Below are 21,880 nucleotides of genomic sequence, written 5' to 3'. Positions count from 1 at the left end.
ACGGAGGCTTAGTCCACTGGAGAATTGCTGTGCATCTGGGAATGCTTACAAGATCCTAAATAGTTGCAATTCATGGGATGAGGATGAGAGAGAGTGCATGACATGCCAGAAGGACATTTCCCACCATGCTCTTCTTTTAGATTTTGATACCTGTCTGTACTTTCAAAGTAGTTGTGCGGGTAACCTAAAGAGGGTAAAATTGTTTTGGAAAAAATATTATTTGAAAATTCTTTCCAATATAGATATGCCCGTGAGACTGGGTTCTTATATTCAGTGATCGGTATGAGAAGTTGAACCATCTACTTCAGGAAAAGCTCCATGGTCCAGAAAACTCAAAACTACTTTGCAAATCATCTCAGCTATTTCTATCTGGGTTTCTCAGATATAGTTAATAGAAATACGGGCTGTGAACTTAAACACATCGTGGGTGATAGTTACCAATAAAAGGAAGCATTTTTATAAGGCGCCAAACAGCATGGAATGCTTTTATCTGACCATTCGTATTGCTGCCTTTTATTGGACACTTTTGTGTGAGCAGAAGTACTAATGCAAGAAGTAATGAGAATGTTATCAAAGAGTCTACGGACTGCCATGCGAGGATGTTTATTTTATTTACAAAGACGGAGTATTTTACAGAGGAGCATAATTTAACCTTGACCTTGGATACGAAGTAAGGCTTTGACAAGTTAGCATCTAAGAAAAAGATATTTAATAGGAAAGCATAAATCAGGACAGTGAGGCTCCCTGGAATTGCAGGTGGACATCTAAACAGATGTTCTTTTGTTTCTTCTGCTGGTGGGGAGGCCAGGTTGGGAGGAAAACAGACAGCATAGCTATGCAAGTGAAATAGAGTATCGTATCATCACAGTTGGATTTCTGTGAAGAATAGGAACCTTTCTAGTGGGTATGTCTATACTGTGGAGTGAAACAGTAACTGCAGTACAAACAACAGATGAAGTCACTAAAGTAATACTGGGAGGCACTAGAAGCTCAGTCGCTGGGGAAAGCCTCCTTAGGAGCAACTTGCCTCATGTCGTCAATGAACGAGTACCTTCCTCAGTGGTGCTACAGTCATCTTCTGATGGACTATGAAGACCAGATGTGGTTCTCTACTCCACTCTGAGCTCAGTGGCATCACAGGGACAGGCTGAAACAGACCATGGTGAACACTTACCACAGGATTTCATCTCTAGCCAAGGGAAGCCGTTCACTTGGTGAAGACCACCAGCCGATCACTGATGTGGCATGGAAAACAAGCCTTCGTGCAAGCCTCTGCAATGAAATTGAAAGGAAGCTGTGTCTGATGCCTAGCGCCTGTCAACTCTGTAATCAGGAAGCAGAGGGAAGAAAATTACAACAAGTTTGAGTCTGGCCTGAGCTATATAGGAAAACCTCACCAAAAATAAAAAATATGTAGATCAAAACTTAAACATAAAAGTTAGCCATCACTAATCTCAGTCTAGTCCCTGTTGGTTCCTGCCATGTTGAGGAATACTCTTGGCATCAAAAACTGAATGGCCACACCTGCTCCTCCTTTTCTTCTTGGTTCTACCGTCATTCCTACAAGACTTGATAGGCTCTGCTGATGTTCAGAGATGTTGCTTCAGTGCTGTATTGGTGTCATCCTCGATTATCCACTCAGAGGTGAGAGTTAAGCATAATACTAATACCCTGCCAGTCTATTGAATTGATTGTCAACAGAATCCACTCTGATTTCACCCCCTCCAACTCTATTAGGTGAAAACTATAAATGGCTTCAAACAAGTAACAATGGCTATTTTTAAAATGACTGACTCATCGTTCACAGTATGGATAAAATTATAACCAGATTTACTTATGCAATCAAAGTAAACATATACAACTAATTGCAGTCATTCTTGGGCAATTATTTAGATGAGAGAGGGGAATTTAAGTATCAATCCCTCCTCACTGGGGAATTGATACTGAATAGCTCATCATCATGGAAGATCAAGTGTGTTTCCTGATTTGCCTCCCTTGTCCTCTTGGTCTTGGCCGTCACATTTTTCCATAATCCCTTTGATCCTTGCATCTGAACACTTTTTGGACCTCATCTGGGTTGTTTGAATGTTGTAGGCAGACATTCAGTTTTCTTTGCCAGTGAACTTAAGGTCTGTATCGAAGAGCGTAACATTGTTGCAGCATGACTTTCTCACCGTTTCCCAGGAGCATCATTGCACAAAGGCACAGGCATTCAGTCTGTGTCCCTGCTTGCCTATGTCAGACAGCCGTTCTATTGTTAAGTTTCTGGAGGAAGGTTTATATTTATGAAGTTGTTTTTAAAGAGTAAAATGTTACACATATAGAACTCTGCACAAATGTGAACAATCAATGAAGTATCACAAGAACATCACATGAATAGCTGTTAATTGGTCAAAGATAATCTAAGTTCCTGATGATCCAGACGATTCTCTCCCTTCCAAAAGTGAGGATTTTGGGGTTTCTAACACTATATTTAAAATTCCCATGTATAAACTTTATAAATATTAAGTATTATAACTATATATTTTCTTTTGTATATACACATTTTCTGAATGTCATGCTTGTGAGAGTCCCCTTTCTCACTGCTCTTAATGGTAGCCTATTCATTTTTACCATTATAAGTATTACATTTTATAAAAGAAAATTTTTAGGAGACTAGTATAGTTTATTTATAATTATACTATGTTTACTAGACATGAACTTTTTTGTTTCCAGAGCTGGGGACCGAACCCAGGGCCTTGTGCTTGCTAGGCAAGCACTCTACCACTGAGCTAAATCCCCAACCCCTAGACATGAACTTTTTAAAAGTTGTGTTTCAATGATGTGATATAAAAAACTTTTTTCTGACATAAAAAATGTCCAGCATTCTCACTCTTCATTTCAACAGTACTGTGTGGGAGTTAGATAGTATAATGAGGTAACAAAAGGACTATACAGACTGAAGATGAATGAGAAATATCTTGTTATTATATATGATTGTGTATGCAGCAAATCTATTAAACTATTTTTATTAAAATCGGATTCATAATTAAGTTTAACAAGGTGAGTGTTAATTAAAAGTTAACGAAAATCTGTGATAATTTAAAATTCACTTAAGAAGTTGGTAAAAATCAACTCTCTTTTTATACCAAGAATAGAATAGGGAACAAAATAGAAATATAAACAGATTTTATGTAACTAGTCAACATGAGGAGAATCTGGATGGGGTCTTCCATCTGATAAAAATTCCACGTGATCTTTAGAAGTCTCTAAAAGCTAAATTTACCTACAAAAGATTTTGAAAATAAATTTAGATCTGCGTGTGGTGGCACATGCCTGTAACGCCAAGGGTGGGAGACTAATATAGAAGGCTCTCGAATGAAGGGTCAGACCAAGTTTTACTAAGGTCAGACATAAAAAAAATTGAAAATAAATAAACACACCGATAATTTATAAATATATCATCAAATGTGCAGAATGACTAGAATAATTCCAAGTCATGAGCCTGAATATTAAAACATAAAATATTTTTAGACATATTAACAAGTATTCACCTAAATCCATGTTTATGGTTTTAATGTTCTCCATTGTAAAGATTTCACTTGTACCAAATTGGGCTAAAAGTTAACTTTTGTACTTTTAAAATTTTCATTCTATTTGTATACCTGCTATTGCTTTTAAAACATTTTTATTTTTTCATTTTGAATTTTTATCAATTTATTTTAAACTATAAATCAAATTATTTCCCCCTCCTCTATCCAACCTTTCCCATTTTCCCTCAGACACCACCCCTAACCCTCCACCCACCTACCCCTCTCAGCCTCTCAAGTCCATCGCCTCTAAGTCTCCCTTGGTCACTAGTTAGCTGCCTGTAGGTGATGTTTTAAAATGGCTTCAGTTTTTGAAGCTCATGTGACGGGCAGGTGAAACAAGCACCTTAGTTTTATCTGCACAATACCTCAATTTTATGCCAAAACTGTATCAACATAGGCTCTATCACTGAGCCTAAATTTATGTAAGGAATGGTTATGATTATATCTTACACATAGCAAAGATGATAACTAGCATTGTGTGCTTGTAAGTCGTAGTCAAATTATATAATTGATCTTAATAACTCTATAAAAATTATCATTATTTAATGATCTTCCTTGACAGGCAGCATAATGGGTGTATAAGACTCCTTGCATTTGGATCTGCTTTATCTTTCTGAAACATTTTGCACGCAAAAGTGATCTGTTTGATTAGATAGCTTTTTTATATCTTACTAATTCTGACTAGTCTCAATAGCTAATATTTTTTGCTACATCTTCTTGGCCAAACTACTTAACATAGCTTTGCCGTGTATTCCATGTTTGCTCCAAATTTATTAAAAATTACTATTTACTTAGTATTATTTCATTACTCAGTTATTAGATTACCAATAATGACCAATATTCATAAATATTTATCAAGCGGATGCTTCAATCAGATGGTTTGAGTGCCCATAATTCTGAATGATTGAGTCAACAAATTCCCTAAAATACACAACTCAATTCTGTGGTCCCTCCATACAAGGTTTTAATTTTAGGAAAACAGCCCATAAATGCTGCTTGCTTTCTTGCCAGTGGAGAGGCTCCTGCCCATTGCCTTCTCTGCAGAGTTACTGGATGAAAATAAAGAGCCCACATTGTGCGAACACTCTGAATCTAACCCTGTCTGTGCACACACTCAAAATGAAGCAAATTGGTGCAATTTACTGAAGGTTAAACTTTCAAATGACATTCACCCAAAACACGCGAGGAAATGGTTTGAGAGGCTTAAATGATCAATTTAATTTCCCTAATTCTCTGAGTTGCTTTTACAAGTAGGCACAACTTCGTGGCATTGAACTGAAGACTCCAAATTGCGGGTTTAGATGTGTTTGTGTTTTCATACTCAACATGCCGCACCACATATACTTTCTATATTACCCAGGACTTAAAAACAAGCCACAGACCTCAGGGTGCTCCAGTTGCAGAATCAGGACTTTTACACTTGCAATCTGTCTCTAGTTTTCTCTCCCTCTCCAGCACAGTTCCATTTATCAGCAGATTTTATCTGAAGTCTCAGGAAGGTTTTTGAAAGAGCTAGCTGTGCCAATGTTGAGTATAAGTTCTAGCATAAAGTGGTTCTTCGAAATGTATTATTGCTATGAAAACTATTTCTCTCTAGGCTCTGAGAAAGCAGTGAATGGGAGGAAAGTTTGTATATAAGCAAAGTGGCTCCCTCAACCCTTTCTAATCCCTCAGAAGGCATCTTCCAAGGGACCTTCAGCTTATGATTCAATCTTGCCTCTGAGAGGAGAGGCGGTACCAGTATAATATATCCTTACAGATACAATCTGAAGTCCTACTTTTTTTTTAAAAAAAATGATTTTAACCAAATTTAAGCATTTCACAACCTTTCCTCGACATTGACTTAGGCACAGTGGTATTTTCTCCCTCACTAAACTGTATTGCACACAGACCTTTTGATGTTTTAAAGCATTTTCTTTGGCAGCTAAGAAAAACACTCTACCAAGTTATATTTAGCGAATTTACTCATGTATAAATATCCCTGAGCTACTCTGTTATCCTGTGGCATCTGGAAGAAAGGTGCTATTGTTTTCAATACCATGATTGAAGTATAGAATAATCAACTCAGGGAGACCCTGGGGGTGAGATTCACTCACATATGTTGTGGAGATTTATAATCACTTAGGGTTTTTTTTTCTTCCTCCAGATGAAGAAACTTGGATGAGTTTATTCTTTGGTACGTCTAATGGCAGCAGTTCCTGGACATGCCACTGTGTTTAACCATGTCCACGTCTTATTTAGATTATTAACTTGAATTTTCTAGGAAAACGGCTTTTTAGGGTTTGCTGTCTTGCTAGTGTTATTTGCTTGCTTTCTGTGTCCCCAAAACGAGATGGTTATTTTCTTTGCAACTATAACACCCCACAGTACACTCAGAGTCATGTGTCTAAGATCTGCATCATCAGGCGTGATTCTAATAGAGGGGCTCCATTTAATTATCAGAAGTTCTACTGCATTTCTGGCAATGTTTGCCAGATTCCTCCATAAAAAAATCGGTGTAATTCCACAAGATCATGATAGATTTGCACAGAAGGAATTTGTCCCGGGCTTGAGGCTCACATGATTGTGGTTTTGAATAAAGTAGAAGTTAAATGGAGCTATGCTGTTCTTTTCCTGACTTCTTTACTATAGTTTTTGCTGCCACTTTATTCAAGGAACAAATGTCTCCTGACTTTCAACCAGGAAGTATGTAATGTGTAAGACAATTAAATGTAAAAGCACTGCTGGAATGTGACTAATAGAAGAGACTGTCCATCTGACACAAGTTCCCTGAGAGATGGCGCATGGCCTCAGCTGCTGATACTGTTGTGATGGAATTTGGTTTGTGAGGAACCTACAGAAATTATACAAATAACTCAGAGTTTAAATGACTAAGACACAGATGTGCACCTGATTCAGGGTCTCCATACATTAATCTTGAGACCAATAGAAAAGCTCCTTGGAATTTAATTATATGGATACAAGACATAAAATATAACCGACTACACCTGGGGACCTGATATCAGCAAAATGTTAAGCAGTTCTTGGAACAGGCCACTGAGGATGAGCTTGTTCACTCGCTTTGCTTCTGTGCTATGCTCTGTGAGGTCTCACATTCTGCCATGGTCTCTCCTGTTCTTGCAGCCCGGGTCTCTTGAGGAAGATGTTCTCCACCAGTCTGTGAATACGAATGCAGCCGCTTCTTTACAGAAGACCATTGAAATCCAAAGTATGTCTTCAGTCTCTTCTTCACCTTTCACTAGGTCAAACTCGTTGAGATTATATAGATAATCAAAGCACAAACATAATTATTTTAATTTGCACATGGATTTTTATTGAATTATTTGCTTTACTTTGTGTTAGTCTTATCTGATGTCAAAACTGAGAAGCTAGTCTTATAATCTAGTTCTTCTCGTGCTTTCTATGCACTTAAAATTATTTCAACCACGGAGCAATGAAAATGAGATACATTTGGAAAATTGGATTGTGCAGTACAGTTTTAACTAAGAGTGAGTTGTCTCCTAAATGTGTTGGGATTTACCAATTATGTCCTGGCTTAAGTTTGGCAAAGAAGGAAAATTAATGAGGAGTTATCTTCATGACCAAGCCCTGCTCCGGCGAACATGGTAAGGTGAACTTTTTATTAGGCAATTACCTTCACAGATGTCAGCATCCCCCACAATAGATTGACCTGAATGTTATCACAAAGAGGAAGGCATAATGGTAAAAGTGGGTTCTAAGGATGATCACACACACACACACACACACACACACACACACACACACACACACACACACACAAATAGCTTTCCACACCACTGAAAACCTTTGCCATAGTTAAGAGTCCCTGTCTTCTCTTGCACAGTGGCAACCAGGAGGCGAGAGTGTGAGGTGTGATTATGAAAAGGATGGTTACATTCTCATTCTTTTGATGCCAATGATGTCATACACAAACCCGAATAAACCTCCCCTGACATCTCACACATGCCTGGAATGGAGGCTATAGGCATCCACTGAATGCTTATTGACTACATATAACCGTGGAATAAGTGGTACATTTTAAAGACTTTGAGAGAACAGAAAAACAAATATTTAAATATCAGAGAGCAAAGATACTGGATGAAAGCTAAGGTATAGGAATCGACTGCCTCCAAACACAAGTTTGGGCATGCCCATCTGCTCTGGTAGACAATCTGCTCAGGACTGTGACTCTTGTTTTGAGGGTTGACCAGAAGGACCCAGTGAGTGCCCTTCCAGATCCCTCAGAAGGACTGTTTGGATGGTCTAAGACTTTCCTCTCATGTTCTGATCCAATGTCCCAGTACAGGCTCTTGCACTATAAAGAGAGCTTGGTCTTCATGTGTGCCAAGGTTTTGTTCCAAGGATTCTTTTGCCGTTATACACAGAGTGCTCACAGGAAACACTTCCTGTGTGTTTTCAGCATTTAGCAATGGCTTTGTTTTGTGCTGGATAGTTGTCAAGACACAGAGGTTAGGAGAAGCAGGAGGAAGAAGAAGACAACAGAAGAGAAGGTAGAGGAGGTTCTGGCTGCAAGGATTTTAAGTTGATGAATAAAATAGAAATAAAAAGTCTAACTCTGACTCCATGTTCTCTGGAATCACTGAGGCAATGACAAAGAAGCAGCTTCCTTCTTCCTCAGAGTGGTGGCTTGAGGTAAATGGAAGCCTAGAACTTGAGAGTAGGTAGGTTTGAGTAGGTGAAATGGAAGCCTAGAACTTGAGAGTAGGTAGGTTTGAGTAGGTGAAATGGAGTCACATTTTTCAATGTCATAATAAACCAATGCTTCAACCAATTTCTAATGAAGAGCCCCATGCTGTGTCTAGGAACCAGGCTCTCTCTCTTCATCTATCCAAACTGGTTCTACTCATGAATTCACATGTGATGCATCTCTAGGAAGAGGAACATATTCCTAGTTTCACGGGGGCTGTTCTTAGTGTTAGGCCATGCTAGCCGAGCTACTTAAAAAGGATTGCTTAAATAAAGCATCTATTTCATAGTCTGGCCATGGAAGATTGGGCTTCATGGTCCTTTGGCCTGTGGACATGCAGATCCCATGCTAGGGTGGTCAATATGTGAGTCACTACTCTTACTGTCGCTGCTTTAAAATTCTTAGAAAGTTTCTGAATAAAGTAGTCTCCCTTTTGTCCTGGACCCTGCAAGTAATATAACCAGTTCTGTAATGAAGTTCTGTTTGAAAAAACAACTTCTAGGAAAGAGTAGTAGAAGTATCACCCAACTTCAAATTCCAATTGTGGTTTGGAAGAGGATGAATGGTGGTAGGACAAGGTAGTGAAGGGACAGAGAGATAGACAGATAGATACAACTCTGGAAGTGACTTCTGACACACATGGGGACAGGAGAAAATCAGTACAGACACAGTCCTTCAGCTCTGGGCTCTGACACTGGTCTGCATTTCTCTTGGTTCCAAGTGTATGCATCTTTTAAGCTGCTCTTTCAGACTAAAAAAATGAGAAGAAAATGGGGAAAGTCCATGGAACAGCAAAACGAAGTGGGTATTTTAGAGTGTGAAACTTCATATTGACTAGGGGAGTGAAAATGATGAGCTTCAAGTTCTATGGAAAATACTCAAGTTCCTTACAAAAGATCATTGTATTCTTTTACTTCTCTCTGATGCATATCTCACTTTTTTCATGTCAACTGTCCTGGAGTACTATGCATACTTTGACCAAGTTCTTCATTTCTGGTTCTGCCTGGAAAATAATCAAGCGTAGCTATATAGCTTTTGAACTAACAGAGATAAGAAGGCAGTGGGAGGAAACATGGGACTCCTTCCTTGTTAGAACTTTGTTAAGAATTTTGAGAAACTCACAGCAGAAAAGTGATCCAAACATGAGGTCCTTCTGAGGCCATGGACCTCACTCCTAGGAAATGGTCCACAAAAGTAGCCTTTCTTTTAACATATGCGCCATTCTTCACATGTGTCTCCAAGTACCACAAGGGTCCTCCTTTCAGCTCAAGGAAGTGCTTGAGCTTAGCCCACCTCCGAGCCCAGGTTCTGAAGGATTCTGTGCTGCACTTTTAAGCTGTGTAAGTGTTGGGAAGTGGGCTTTAGCATGTGGGAAACATTCAGGCACGTTCCTAGAGAGTCCTTTCCCAAGGCACACAGCAAGGCGATGACAGGTCTTCTGTAGATTTCTTTTTGAGAACTGAACCCCCAGCTGAGGGTATGCAGGTGCTGGATGCTTTGATTAGCATTGGCCCTCTGCCTGGCCACATGCTTTTTGTGTGCGTTTTGCAGCAGGATCATCCCTGTGGTCCTATCCTTGCTTAGACTGTTCATTTGGCTGAAGTCGAAAAGGACATGCAGAAGGGCGTTCATTTATCTTGACAGGTGGAACACACCCACCCCCCTTAGATTATAGGCTACTTCTATGTCATGATAATGAATGGCGTATAAGGGTCAACTGTCTTTGCAAAGAAATGAGTAGTATGGCTGGCAATATACTTTAAAAAGTTTCCTTTGTCCTCTAAAAGTTGAGAGTAAAATCACCATATATATAATCCAGTCACCTGTCTTCTGAATATTTTCAAAAAACATCTTTAAAGGAGCTAAAAATATTAGCATTTAAGTATTCATCACAACACTATTCAGAAAAGCCAAGCAATAGGAGCAAAACCTGAATGTTTATCAATGAAAGAATGGATAAAAAATGTGATGTGTCAAGACAAAGGAATAGTGTTCAGTCTTAAAGAGGAAGCCCCATCATATGCTTATTTAGATCTATATCCATTCACAGCACCAACTGTGTCAGTGATATTTTTGCTTGTTTGATCTAACCTGATCATTCATGCAATGATTGGTGTACACAAGGACCTTGCAAGTATTTTTTTCAAAAAATTAGTCATTTGACCAGTAATCTCTTGTTCCATTTTTCTTTATTTAGACCACATCAGTCTTTTTTAAGGTAGCTTAATATAATTATGCCCGACAACCATACAAGGGAATTAAGAAGAGCAAACAAGACACATGCAAACCCCTTTCTTCCTAATTCACAATTGACAAGAATGAGTCAGTTCTGCTATGAAGACCCAAACTACTTTTGTGTCTGTCCACAGACAATCTTGGAAGACATGGTTTTTAGACCTGAGTCTGGCCTTTGATTGCACAGTAGTAATAACCAACAAACATTGCCTGGGAGGAGTCAGGCCAGAGTAGAAGAATGCCGTGCGTGCGTGTGTGTGTGTGTGTGTGTGTGTGTGTGTGTGTGTGCTTGCATGCGCGCTTTCCCAAAACCCATGCTTATAGCTTATAGCATCATGTAGTTGATTGACAACTTGACTACACACCATGTGCCTACCCAAACTCAAAATTTCCACTGAGCAATTGTCCCATACCATTTCCTTTTGATTTTCTCCTTTTTGTTCTGGTTTTTATTTTACCTCTATGTGACCCTGAAATACCCCCTGCTTTCTACAGCACATTAGGACGCGGGGTCTTCTAATACTGTTCTTCATATAGTGGTGCTGACCCATGAAAACAGCTTCCCTGAGACTAGGATGGGAGAACCATGAAGTGAATTTTCCATAAAAATTAAATTTTATTCGGCTTGAAAGAGTATAATTTTAAGTTCTAAAAAACATATAACAAATGATACTGATTTTTCATGTGTGAAACCCCAAAATATGAGAAGTTGAAGTATAGAGACATGATCTCCCCTCATTTAATTTTTTAGTAAGACTACCCTCTGTAAGTGACAACTGACTTTGTGGACTCCTATGTGATAATCATAGTGTTTTTTGATTTTAGGATCAAGAAAATATATGTGTGCACAAGGATTTGGGGATTCTTTTTCAAAACTGCTGCAACCATCTAGTGGTTTGGAGCTGACAAGCTGAAAAACACAGAGTGGTGAATTTTGAAATGATATGAATCCCTCTCTAATCTCCTCTCTTCTATTCACCAATCATATGATCATTGAGAAAACCACTTCCCTGGGTTTCAAGAGGAATATCGGGAGCAAACATCACCACACTGCTTTCTAAAATGGGGCTACTGGGGGAAGGGTGTTAGGGGATAAGAAGTAATATTTACACAAGAAATGTGGAAATTTCTCCTTGAAACCTCACTTTTCTCTTCTCTCCACTATAAGCAACCTCTATTGTTGAATTTTGCTAGGATTCCTTATTTTGCCAAGTCAAAATGAGGAAGGAACTGTCTTTGTAATTTCATCATATGTTCATGTCAGATGCATCGCATAGATAAAAGATGAACTCTCGTTTCTTTTACATGTAAACCTTGTTGCTTTGGTCTGAGTAAGAATGGCCCCATAGGCTCATGTGTTTGGATGCTTGGTGTTCAGTCAGTGGAAATGTTTAGGAAGGATTTGGAGGTGGGGGCCTTGTTGGAAGAGGTGTGTCACTGAGGGCAGGCTAATGAGGTTTCAGAAGTCCAGGCCATTCCCAGTTAGCTCTTTCTCTCAGTCTGGTTCTTATGGATGAGATTCAAGCTCTTACTATTGCTTCAATGTCATATGTGTCTGCATGCTGCCATGCTCTTTGCCGTTATGGTCACTGACACATCCTTTGAAACCATACGTCCCAAATAAACTCTTCTATAAGCTGCGTCTCTCATGGTGTCTTATCACAACAAGAGAAAAGTAACTAAGACATTACTATTGTTACGTAGCTTTTAAAAACACACTTGGGGAGTGCTACTAAGGGACAACAAAGTGTGTGTATGTAGCTCTCCAAGTAGACCCAACTTCAAGCCAATTTGCAAAGGGAGATGATTTTCTTTGATGCAGGAGAATGGTAAAAATAAGTATGTATTTGAGTACAGTGTGGAGAGCAAGATTCACATACACTTCTGTATTTTAGGGAAGTAAGAAGGAAACAGGCTTTGCTCAACTCAATGAGGCAAGTTTGTCTGACACCTACTTTTCCACGTAACTGCTTCTGCTTTCTATTTGGTGCATGTGTCATTGAATGAATGTTTCCCACCTCTTCTCGCTTATCTGAAGTTTTTTGGGGTTTTTGTTTTTGTTTTTGTTTTTTTGTTTGTTTGTTTTTGCTGTTCCCTTTTTTGTTTTGTTTTGTTTCCTTTTGTTTCCTTTTGTTTCTTACTCTGGCTCAACCTCTAGTTCTGAAAACTATCCTTAGAAAAGAAAACATGGATACTGATAAATCAGCAATGACAAAAGAAGGCTACTTTGGGTGATTTTACTTACACTGTTTTTAATAGGAGACACCTGGTTGACAAAATAAAAAACCACCAATGACCAGGCATGAGAATGGATAGTCAGAAGGTGAGCCATTCGAGTCTCTTAGTTCAAAAGACACCCGGAGAATAATAAATGAAGATGGCTTTTTAAGGCAAGTGAAGACTTGCTGTAAAGGCACCAACCACTGTCTTCATTGGGCTGCAATGCCATTCCAGCTGCCCTCTCCCAATCCTGAGATCCTGTACTTTCTCCTTCCCCAGGGAAGAGGCATTTCCATCAGACAGTCAGGAGAAAATTCACATTGTTTCTCATCTAATAGGAATTTGCATATATCACTTGCTGTGAGAGAATCACTTGATACTTTACTTCAAGGGCTCATGAACACAGACATTTCCCCATATTTCAAATGTTCTTAGTACATCATGTAGTTGATTGACAACTTGACTACACACCATGTGCCTACCCAAACTCAAAATTTCCACTGAGCAATTGTCCCATACCATTTCCTTTTGATTTTCTCCTTTTTGTTCTGGTTTTTATTTTACCTCTTTCCTCCATTTCCATTCTGCTGAGATCCAGGGAAGAAGAGTAAGAGGGTACAGTGCTGTAAAGGGACTTTCTACTTTCAGGAATGTAAAGTTTGGTTTCAGGCCAGAATGAAGCATCATCAGGCCTTTATTTACAAGATTATACAGGTTCTAGACAGATGGTTTGGGTGTTAAGAGCACTTGCTGCTCTTCCATAGGAACTGAGTTTAGTTTTCAAGACCAATGACAGGCAGCTCAAAAGCATCTGTTAACTTTAGTTCCAAGGGATTCCATACATTTAGGTTCCTCAGACATCAGTACTCTAATGCACTTACCCACATGCAGACATACACACAAAGTTACACATAATTTAAATTTTAAAAAGTAAATCTGAAAAGCTTATTGTGCCTATACCAAGATCAGGAGATATATAGGGCTTATTGACTGGGTCAATTCCAAAATAGAATTAACATAAAGTCATTAGATGGCATGGAGAAGACAAATAATTTTAGATTTTTTTCTGATTTTGAAAACAAAAGATATCAATATTTACCTCATGAAATTGAAAGTAGTGAAGGTTATAGGACTGGAAAGGAAATGAAGAGAATTGGGCTTAAAAACAAAAACAAAAAACAAACAAGTTTTGCTAAGTCTTGAGTGTTGAAGAAATGTTAGCTTTGTGCTACGCATCTATTCTCTACAGTGAAGTTATAGAGGGCCAGTGAATGAAATTCCTTATACAAGACAAATATTGTAAGCTATTAGCGAATGTTCAAATACCAGTTATTAAGTACTCATTGTCTGACAGTGCTCTCCTCAGACTCTCACTAATACCTTCTAACAACTAACTTTTCCCAACAACTCGATAAGGTGAGTCTTAACTCATTGACACTTTAAAGAAATTGAGGGCCATTGGGTTACTTAAGTTCCCATGGGTCACAGAGCTAATGAGTGGGTAAAGCAAGATCATGAGGCCAGCAGCTCTGCTCCTCAGGATTACTGCTGAGCCACTGTGTCCCTTGGCTCTCAGGTAAACTCACTCGTCCTGCTTCAGTTTCTGTGTGCACACCCCCCCCCTCTTCCCATCTGTTTCAAAGGTACATACCTAGGGGAGAAAATCACTTTGACTTAGACACTGGAATTTTAGTTGTCCAGCCTAATTGAGGTTGGGCCATAGTCAGGTCTGGAAGCCCAAGTGCCAAATTCCTAGGAGCCACAGAGCTCTGGGTCTACTCTGGAGCCCCTTGTAAACTTGTAAAACAAATCTAATCAGAAAAAAATGCAAGGGTTGGCAGAATTTCAAGTCCCTGCCCTGCTGAGTTTAAACCCCTGACTATTGTCAGGTGTGAGCTGTGGTTTGTCATACAGCCTGTGACTTTAGACAGAGGCCTTGATGTTAGAGGCCTGGGCCAGGCAGACTTTCATTGAGGAAAAGCAGTGTTAGGCTTTCTTCCACTGGTAACCCCACCTACACTCATTTGTAACACAGTCAGGTCAAATGCGTTCACGTGACTCTTTTAAAGTTGATCCTGACTTCTATTTGCCATTCTCTTGAAACACTGAAAAACTCTGACCGTTGTGTGGAAAAGTCCCATCAGTAAAATGCACCCAAATGTAAAAAAAAACTCTTCTGTCTGCTTAGAGATTGAACTTGGTTTGGTAATTTATTTGTTTCTACTTGCCTCTGTAGTTACAAAAACTTTCATTCATATTTCTTCTAACTCAAAACTAATCAAACCAAAAGAATAAATAAAACCATGTATGTGTCTAAGCTGAAACCTCTTTAACAATAGGAGTGGTCTGGGGAAGAGACTGTCCTAAGCTGTCCCTAAACAAGTGAGTTCCTCACACCTATAGGACCCTATTAGCTGAGGCAGAAACACTAGACCTTCAGGTCTGTGGGAAGAGTCTTGCTGTGTATTTGCATATATTTCCTCTGGTCCCCACATATCTCTGCAATGCAAACCATCCATAGGCACTAGAGACCTCCCAAGGCCCGGCATGTTGGAAGTCTTTTCAATAGGAAACAACAAGATTTTGTCCTCTGTGATCTTAAAGTCCATTTTCATTCCATCTAAGCATCTCTGTGACTGACTCATTGGTCTCTACCCTATTTCCTAAGTAAAATCAGAACCGCAAAACTTCCTGTTTGAGGTGTAATAGACAGAAACTTTAACAGGCTCCACCTAAAAAATCAAAGAGATTTAGTATATGTAAAAAAAGAATAAATCTTAATATATCACTGAACTTTTATGATGAGGGTAAGCAGAATAGAGAAAGGAAAACAGCAAGTTGAGGTGTGCCCAGCGGCAGTGGACAGTGACGCTGACAGAAAGAGTAAGATATGAGAGCACATGATACCCAACGTATGCACAAGCTCTGGGGATCTGGCAAAGGTGGGATAGGCATTTAATGGGCTGTAAACACATGTTTAATTATTTAACTCTTAGTTTCTAGACGAAACCAGTGAACTTCTCTTCCAGAAGAAAGTATTCACAACTTAAATCTTCAGGGTACAGGAGCATTGGGTTCAACAAAATATGAACTTTAAATAACTGAATAACCTATTTAGAGAAATTCATAGTCCAAAGTACAGGGACACCTGTCACTAGGGAGAGTAGGCAGAAGTGAGAAATGCAGTGATCCAGTATTATTTTTAGGTTAAATATGAATGACATAATGTTAAGAGCAAAGCGTGATGAAGGGCCAATCACCTTCAGTACTTCATAAAACATTACTGAAATAATGATACACCTCTTCTTCCTCCCTACTTTTGTTTTCCAAAAGAAAACATAGAAATAAACAATGAGAAAGGAATTAAGTGGGGCCGGGATAAGAGAGGACCATCTATCATTACCTTAGCAGATGTGAGGGGAGACTGAAAACTGAATTATAAACCAGTATTGACAACCGAGTCTCTGCCAAAGACGGATACATGACTGTGCTAGGCCATGCGTGCCGTGCTTTACCTGCACATCTAGGACTCTGGCCTGTCTCCTAGTGTGTAAGTCCTTGTCCCTTCTCACTCACCATCCCGTTCTCTCTTCCCTCAGTCCTATGTACAGCTGTAATGTGAGAACATTTAAAACGAGTTGACGTTCAACTCTTCAGTCTACACAGCCACAGCTCTGCCCATTTCTCTTAACAACCTAAGAATATGTAAAGTCTGGATTAGTTCACAAGTAACTGCAGTACTAGACCCAAGCAAACAGGTCTCCAAGAGACGGATTTATTGTCTATATATCACACATATATAGAACATACATAGAGAACACACACATATATGTATACACATATATATGTATATATATTTGTTAAATGTATTTCCAATTTCCAAATTCAGCACTGCATGGTTCATTTTCACCTTTTATCTTGCTCTTTTTGTTATCTCTTCCCCTAAAAATGAGAGATCTTGGTCTTATCTGTCTCATACCTACTATTTTTAACTCATATGCATATGAAGCACTTTCAGAATTGCTAATCCATACCATCTGAAACACTACAAACTAGAGAGTCCTCTTTGTGTCCTTAGCCTAGTACCATTTAGTCAAACAATTATTTTTAAAATTTGTTAGGCTAGCTTTTTACTCTCCTTTCAGCATGCTGCTAGCCCTTTATTATATAACTAGTTACATCAACATTGTCTTCCATTTGGACTTTCCTTATCATACCCTAGTTATTGTCAGAAATTTATAAATGGTAAAATGTATTTTTAAAAATGAGCTTATGACTTTAAATATTGATAATTGTTATGTGTAAATGTACAGAATCATATGTCAATCAAAATAGGTATTCTTTGATTCTACTTGGTATGAATACCCATATTTTATTTAGTTTTGTATTCAATATTCCCAAGCACTGGTCTGGACAGTTATAGGCAAACAGATAATTGATCACACATTAAGGCATAACAAAGAAATAGTTTATTCTTCTAAATTCCATATCAGTGGTTGGGGTGACAAAGCAGGTGGTCTTACACCCGAATGCAGGAAAAGAGAGATGGTGACATCATAGTGTTAACTCAGCAGTTCTCTGAAAATCTCCCCAGAATGCCTGTATAAAGTCATCTCTTCCACCACGCTGAATTCATGGTAATCATTAACTTATTCTCTAGTCTAAAGTTTTCAGCTTTCCCAGAAGATAAATAAATGGAATAATAAAAATATGTGTCTTTCACATCTGATTTATTTTACTGTCCAATCCCTTCAGACCCCATCCCTCTTCCTGATAGATCACTAGTTCATTTATTGTGTTGAGTAGCACCTATTGTCCAGATAAAGCACAATTTACTTATCCATTTTCATACTGTAAAGCATCAGGCAACCCTATATAAAGTTCTATAATCATTGACTATTCAGATTTCAGTGAAAATGCAAGTTTTTCATTTCTCTAGAGTAAATACCTGGAAATAGGATTTATCAATCTTGTGGAAATTTTATTATAAACTCTTTCAAAAAAACCACTGCACAGTTCACAGTACCTGTGTCTTTCTGCATTCCCACTAGCAAAGAATTTCCAAGAGACCTGCATCCTCCCTCATCAATGATTGGTGTTCTAGCTTTGGGCTTTCTGCATACAGAGGGTGCATTGTGAAATCTCACCATGGCTTTTACTTTCATTATTCTAATGATTTTGTTGGTATCCTATATATTTTTCTTTGATAAAACAAAAAGAAAATGCAGCACCAGGTATTGCAGGTGTTACACTACAGGAAACCAAACAATCAGATAGAAACAGGGAAGTTAAAGAAACACTAAGTCAACCTGTCAGAAGAAAGAGACAGACGGGTCAGTGGTACGGGAGCTTTATTCAGGCTAACAGGTCCAAGGTTGCAATTCCAAAGTAGCATTGATGTAACCTATTTAAAGACATAACAAAGACGTGCTTACAATAAGGAAACAATGTCAATCCTCAGATCCAAGAACTCAGAAAATCTCAAGCAAATTAACACGAATAATATCCCACTGTGTATCAACAGAATGAACATATTGCATTTAAACAAATGAGAGCTTAGAAAGTAAATCTTTTAAAGTAAATGTAGCCAGCAGTATAACCAAAAGACCTTCAGAGTTATTAACGATACCATTTAGTTCTATAGAAGGTTGCAAGCAATATTGTGAAGAGTCTATAATTTCCATAATCCATCAAAACAGAAAGTATATTCTTCATAAATGTTAGTTTGTAGTAACTATATGAGGGAGAGAGGCTGCTTAGAGGCTCTTTATAAACTGAGTATCGCACATAAATAGTCATTAGGAAGTATAATTCTGGGTCAGTTATTTTCTGTCGCTCTACTAAGATACTCTGATAAAAACAACTTGAAGAAGAACGACTTTATTTGGACCCTGGATTCTAGAGAGATAGAGTCTGACACGACCACTGCAGAAACACTCTAAATTTCAAAACCACTTGAAATGGCACTACCATCTGAGGATCAATCGTGCAAACACACAAACCCACCCACCATTTCTTACGTGAAGTACCACATTCTGTTCATGCTATTTGTCAATACTCAGCTTGTCAACAAAGAAACTGGTTATTGTTCTTTGATATATATGATTCACATACATTTATTTCTTCAAATGAATTTTAACTGTCAATATAAAATTTGAATAACACTACTTTTTAGGTCTTTCACATAAAAAATAATTTGTTGGCTAATAAATATTTAGACTCATGAATTAGGATTTCTATTTTCATCATTTTTAGGCTCAAAAAATTGCCCCATTAATAGCGAAGTTGTACCGATTTGTATGAAAGCATAAACTGGTCACTCAATTGATAGGCCAAATTTTAAGAGTATATTTTTATACCAGTGTAATATTTTTGATCCCCATAAAATTAATTCTCCATTTAGCTATAGTGAGTGGATTTTTAACAAGTATTAAGAAGCGATGGAGAACTTGCGAATAAAAAGAAGCTACAGTGGATGGGCCTTTCACAAACCCTAAGTGTTGATATAGTTGAAGTCAGTTACCAGCCTTCTACCGAGGAGCACACAGTGTGTAAAACTGAAGGGACCTCATTCAAATGGCAAGAAAGTGAAATCTACAAATCTATTTCCAAGTAGCTCTAAGGTTTCCAGCACAATGGTTTAGGGAGAGCCTTGGTAGGGCCAGACGTTTCAAAGTGACAATGGGCTCTGATAGGAGAAACTTCTAGGTCAGTGGGTTATTCCCATCACAGATCACCCTGTTCATTCTGGTTAGCCAGTACCAAGAGTAATCTAGCTCTTCCTCCAGGAACACAATCCCTGCAAGACCCTCCTGGCGTCCTCTGTGACCCAGAAAAGACTGTCTACACTTCCCACCTCCTGCCCTGGCCTGGCTGCATTCCACTGTCTACTTTATGCTTTTATTATAGATTCATTCTTCACTTTCCCCTTGCCAGATTAAACAAAAATTCAGAATGATGAAGGCTAAATGGTTTGGGTTTTTTTTTAAGTGCTGAAAAGTGGCAAGATTTACATGGTGGGAAAAACGAATAAGGATAAAGGATATGACTGAAAAGGGATGGTGTTCCTCCAGATTTAATGGAAAACTCCTCTCTTCTGCCAGTTTTATTGCCATAGGAGTGAGCACCCCAGTGTGACAGGTTACTACTATTTTACTTTATGAATATCGGTTCCTGAGAACTCCAAAACCTTAGCTCATTTCTCTTATGTGCTAATGACGTAATTATTCCCATGCCATTAAACATTTTTTTGCACATCTGTTTCTGACGAGAAGAAAAAAAATCTACTTATCATGTGAAAACATGACCCATCATTTACATGGTTTGAGCTAGCTATATATTTCATTGTTTGGGTTGTACCAGCCTCCATTTAAACTTATCATTGTATTGCTAGTAGTGACTATTTCCTTTGTTTTGGTAGACTTTGCCTAGATTGAACTTAAAGTTTTGGGTTATTTCTGAATAATAAAAGCCAAACTTGGATCTTCACTTTGCGGCATACTTTATACATGATAGATTCTATCTTAAAATGTCTCACCACTTTAAGGCCTTCCTGCTACTGATGGATGTGTAGTGACATTTAAATGACCAGTATTGTCGGCAATTCTCCTGAAAGGTTGCTACATACTGACTTTCTTCATCATATGACAGATGTAAATATGCCTGTTTCCTTTATGATTAAGAACTCTCTTCTTTAAAAAAATGTATAATATTTGGCAATAAAAGCCGAGTCCTTGGATAGTGTAGATGTGGCATATTGTCTACAAGTGGGTATGTGGGACATTAACGTCATAGATATCATGTACTAAAATAATGCATAATAAGATATCTCGTGAGGCTCAATACAGATCTCTCTCTGGGCGGTGGAATGTGTCACTTCTGACTTGGGTGAGATAATAGTGGCATGGTCGTATAGAGAAGTTTAAGACTTACACCGGGGGTTGGGGATTTAGCTCAGTGGTAGAGCGCTTGCCTAGCAAGCGCAAGGTCCTGGGTTCAGTCCCCAGCTCCGAAAAAAAAAAAAAAAAAGACTTACACCGGAACTGTCAATCAGAGATAACTTTCAAAGTTGAAAGATAGATACAGAAGAGCAAGCCCAGACATGGTTGATGGTTGGAGCACTCTTCTTTCTGAGCCACCAAGGATCTCCTCAGCCTTATTCCAAATCTTCGCTTGACTCTAGCCATCCTTCCCGTCTCTACTTTGGCAAGGTATGAACTTGGCTTTCCTGTTTGGACTCATATCACCTGTCAATATGTCTTTCGAGATCTCTCTGGAGCAATCGTTTAAAAAGAAAGCTCAGTTCTCTATATCAGATTTATTTAAGGCAGTGTGTGAACTAGTCCCTGCCTACCAAAGTGTCTCACTCATTAAACTTGATATTCACCCTGTGTCCTACTTGTACCTAGCAGTTAATGATCCTCGATAAACCACAGAGCTGTCAGAACTGACTCAACATTCTGTGCCCTCTGCCAGGGCATTCTGCCTTCATTCTGCTGGCTTTCTGCCTTCTTCCATTTAGTTCAATCAAGTTCTGCTTGGTTTCCAGTTTTTGTTTGTTTGTTTGTTTTCTCAAGTATCATTTTTACCCCTCTCAGCTTTTCCTTATGTTGCTGTCACTGTAAGTATTTATGCTATTTCTCTTACTCTTTGAAATCTCTGAGGCCTTTAGCCCACAGAACTGATGTTATCAACTAAAAGAACTCCTTGACAAGGTCATCCCATTTGTGAAGTCAGGGAAATCTGATGCAGCCTTAATTTCCAAAAGTTTCTGTGATTATGAATCCATTTGCAGATGTGCCATTTGGTAAGATTTGAAAGCTTAGAAGTTAACAGACTGTGGTCCGAATTGTGTTGACTCAAAGGATAGCAGTCTGGGGACCTACTCTGAAGGTCTTGATAGTGTGGAGAGTAGATGAAGAGACTTACTCCTCTTCCTTACATCAGAGGTACAAAAGACAAAATCCGAGTAACTGAGTAACCGTTAGACACACGGTCAGGATATCCAGAAGCACAGCTGGATCCAGAGCCGTGAGCTTACTTTGCAGTTTAGTGTGATTCTGCCGTCTGCTCTCAAGCAATACTTTTTGTTTTGTTTTGTTTCCTTTTTTCTTTTATTGTATTTTTTAATTTACATTTTAAAGGT

The 21,880-nt window shown here is 38.6% G+C and overlaps 1 protein-coding gene across 32 annotated transcripts in view; it reads left to right on the top strand.

Annotated features, from left to right (window-relative positions):
• The window catches only part of Hdac9 (histone deacetylase 9), an 862,183-nt gene that overhangs the window by 817,731 nt on the left and 22,572 nt on the right, over window positions 1-21,880 (top strand). For all 32 annotated transcript variants that reach the window (XM_063262499.1, XM_063262495.1, XM_063262482.1 and 29 more), the window contains 1 exon segment: window positions 6,696-6,780. In XM_063262499.1, the coding sequence (XP_063118569.1) occupies window positions 6,696-6,780 (85 nt within the window).

This window comes from Rattus norvegicus, chromosome 6 (assembly GCF_036323735.1).
Source record: "Rattus norvegicus strain BN/NHsdMcwi chromosome 6, GRCr8, whole genome shotgun sequence".
Classification (NCBI taxonomy): domain Eukaryota; kingdom Metazoa; phylum Chordata; class Mammalia; order Rodentia; family Muridae; genus Rattus; species Rattus norvegicus.
The sequence above is the reverse complement of the archived record's forward strand: the minus strand, read 5'-3'. Positions and strand labels throughout refer to the sequence as shown.